The sequence below is a fragment of the Sinocyclocheilus anshuiensis genome, unplaced genomic scaffold (genome assembly GCF_001515605.1).
Source record: "Sinocyclocheilus anshuiensis isolate Anshui unplaced genomic scaffold, SAMN03320099.WGS_v1.1 scaffold1994, whole genome shotgun sequence".
Lineage (NCBI taxonomy): Eukaryota > Metazoa > Chordata > Actinopteri > Cypriniformes > Cyprinidae > Sinocyclocheilus > Sinocyclocheilus anshuiensis.
This window is the reverse complement of record NW_015548215.1, coordinates 481054-481496: the sequence shown is the minus strand read 5'-3', so window position 1 is coordinate 481496 and position 443 is coordinate 481054. Positions and strand designations below refer to the sequence as shown.

The following is a 443-nucleotide window of genomic DNA, read 5'->3' as shown; positions in this document are numbered from 1 at the left end:
TGTGTGTGTGTGTGTGTGTGTGTGTGTGTGTGTGTGAGTGTGTGTGTGTGTGTGTGTGTGTGCGTGTGTGCGTGAGTGTGTGTGATTGACTGTGCGTGTGTGTGCGTGAGTGATTGAGTGTGCGTGAGTGTGAGTGTGTGCGTCTCAGTGTGTGAGTGTGTATGTGTGTGTGTATCACATGACCTCACCTCTCACAGTAACGGCCCTCGTATCCCTCCTCACAGCGATCGCAGCGGAAATCACCGGCGCCCTCTAACACACACGTCGAGCTGAAACTAAACACATGCACACATCAACTACAGCTGAACCATATACCGAAATAAAATCAATATAGCATTCTATTATTTATATATTTATATATATTATATATTTATTTATATAAAATTACACACACACACACACACACACAAATATATATATATATATATATATATATATATAAA

The 443-nt window shown here is 40.6% G+C and overlaps 1 protein-coding gene across 1 annotated transcript in view; it reads right to left on the bottom strand.

Moving 5' to 3' along the window:
- The window catches only part of LOC107653872 (laminin subunit alpha-1-like), a 60766-nt gene that overhangs the window by 32310 nt on the left and 28013 nt on the right, over positions 1 to 443 (bottom strand). The window contains exon 25 of the mRNA XM_016440741.1: positions 189 to 275. Coding sequence (XP_016296227.1) covers positions 189 to 275 — 87 coding nt within the window. The remainder of the gene's footprint in view (positions 1 to 188; positions 276 to 443) is intronic.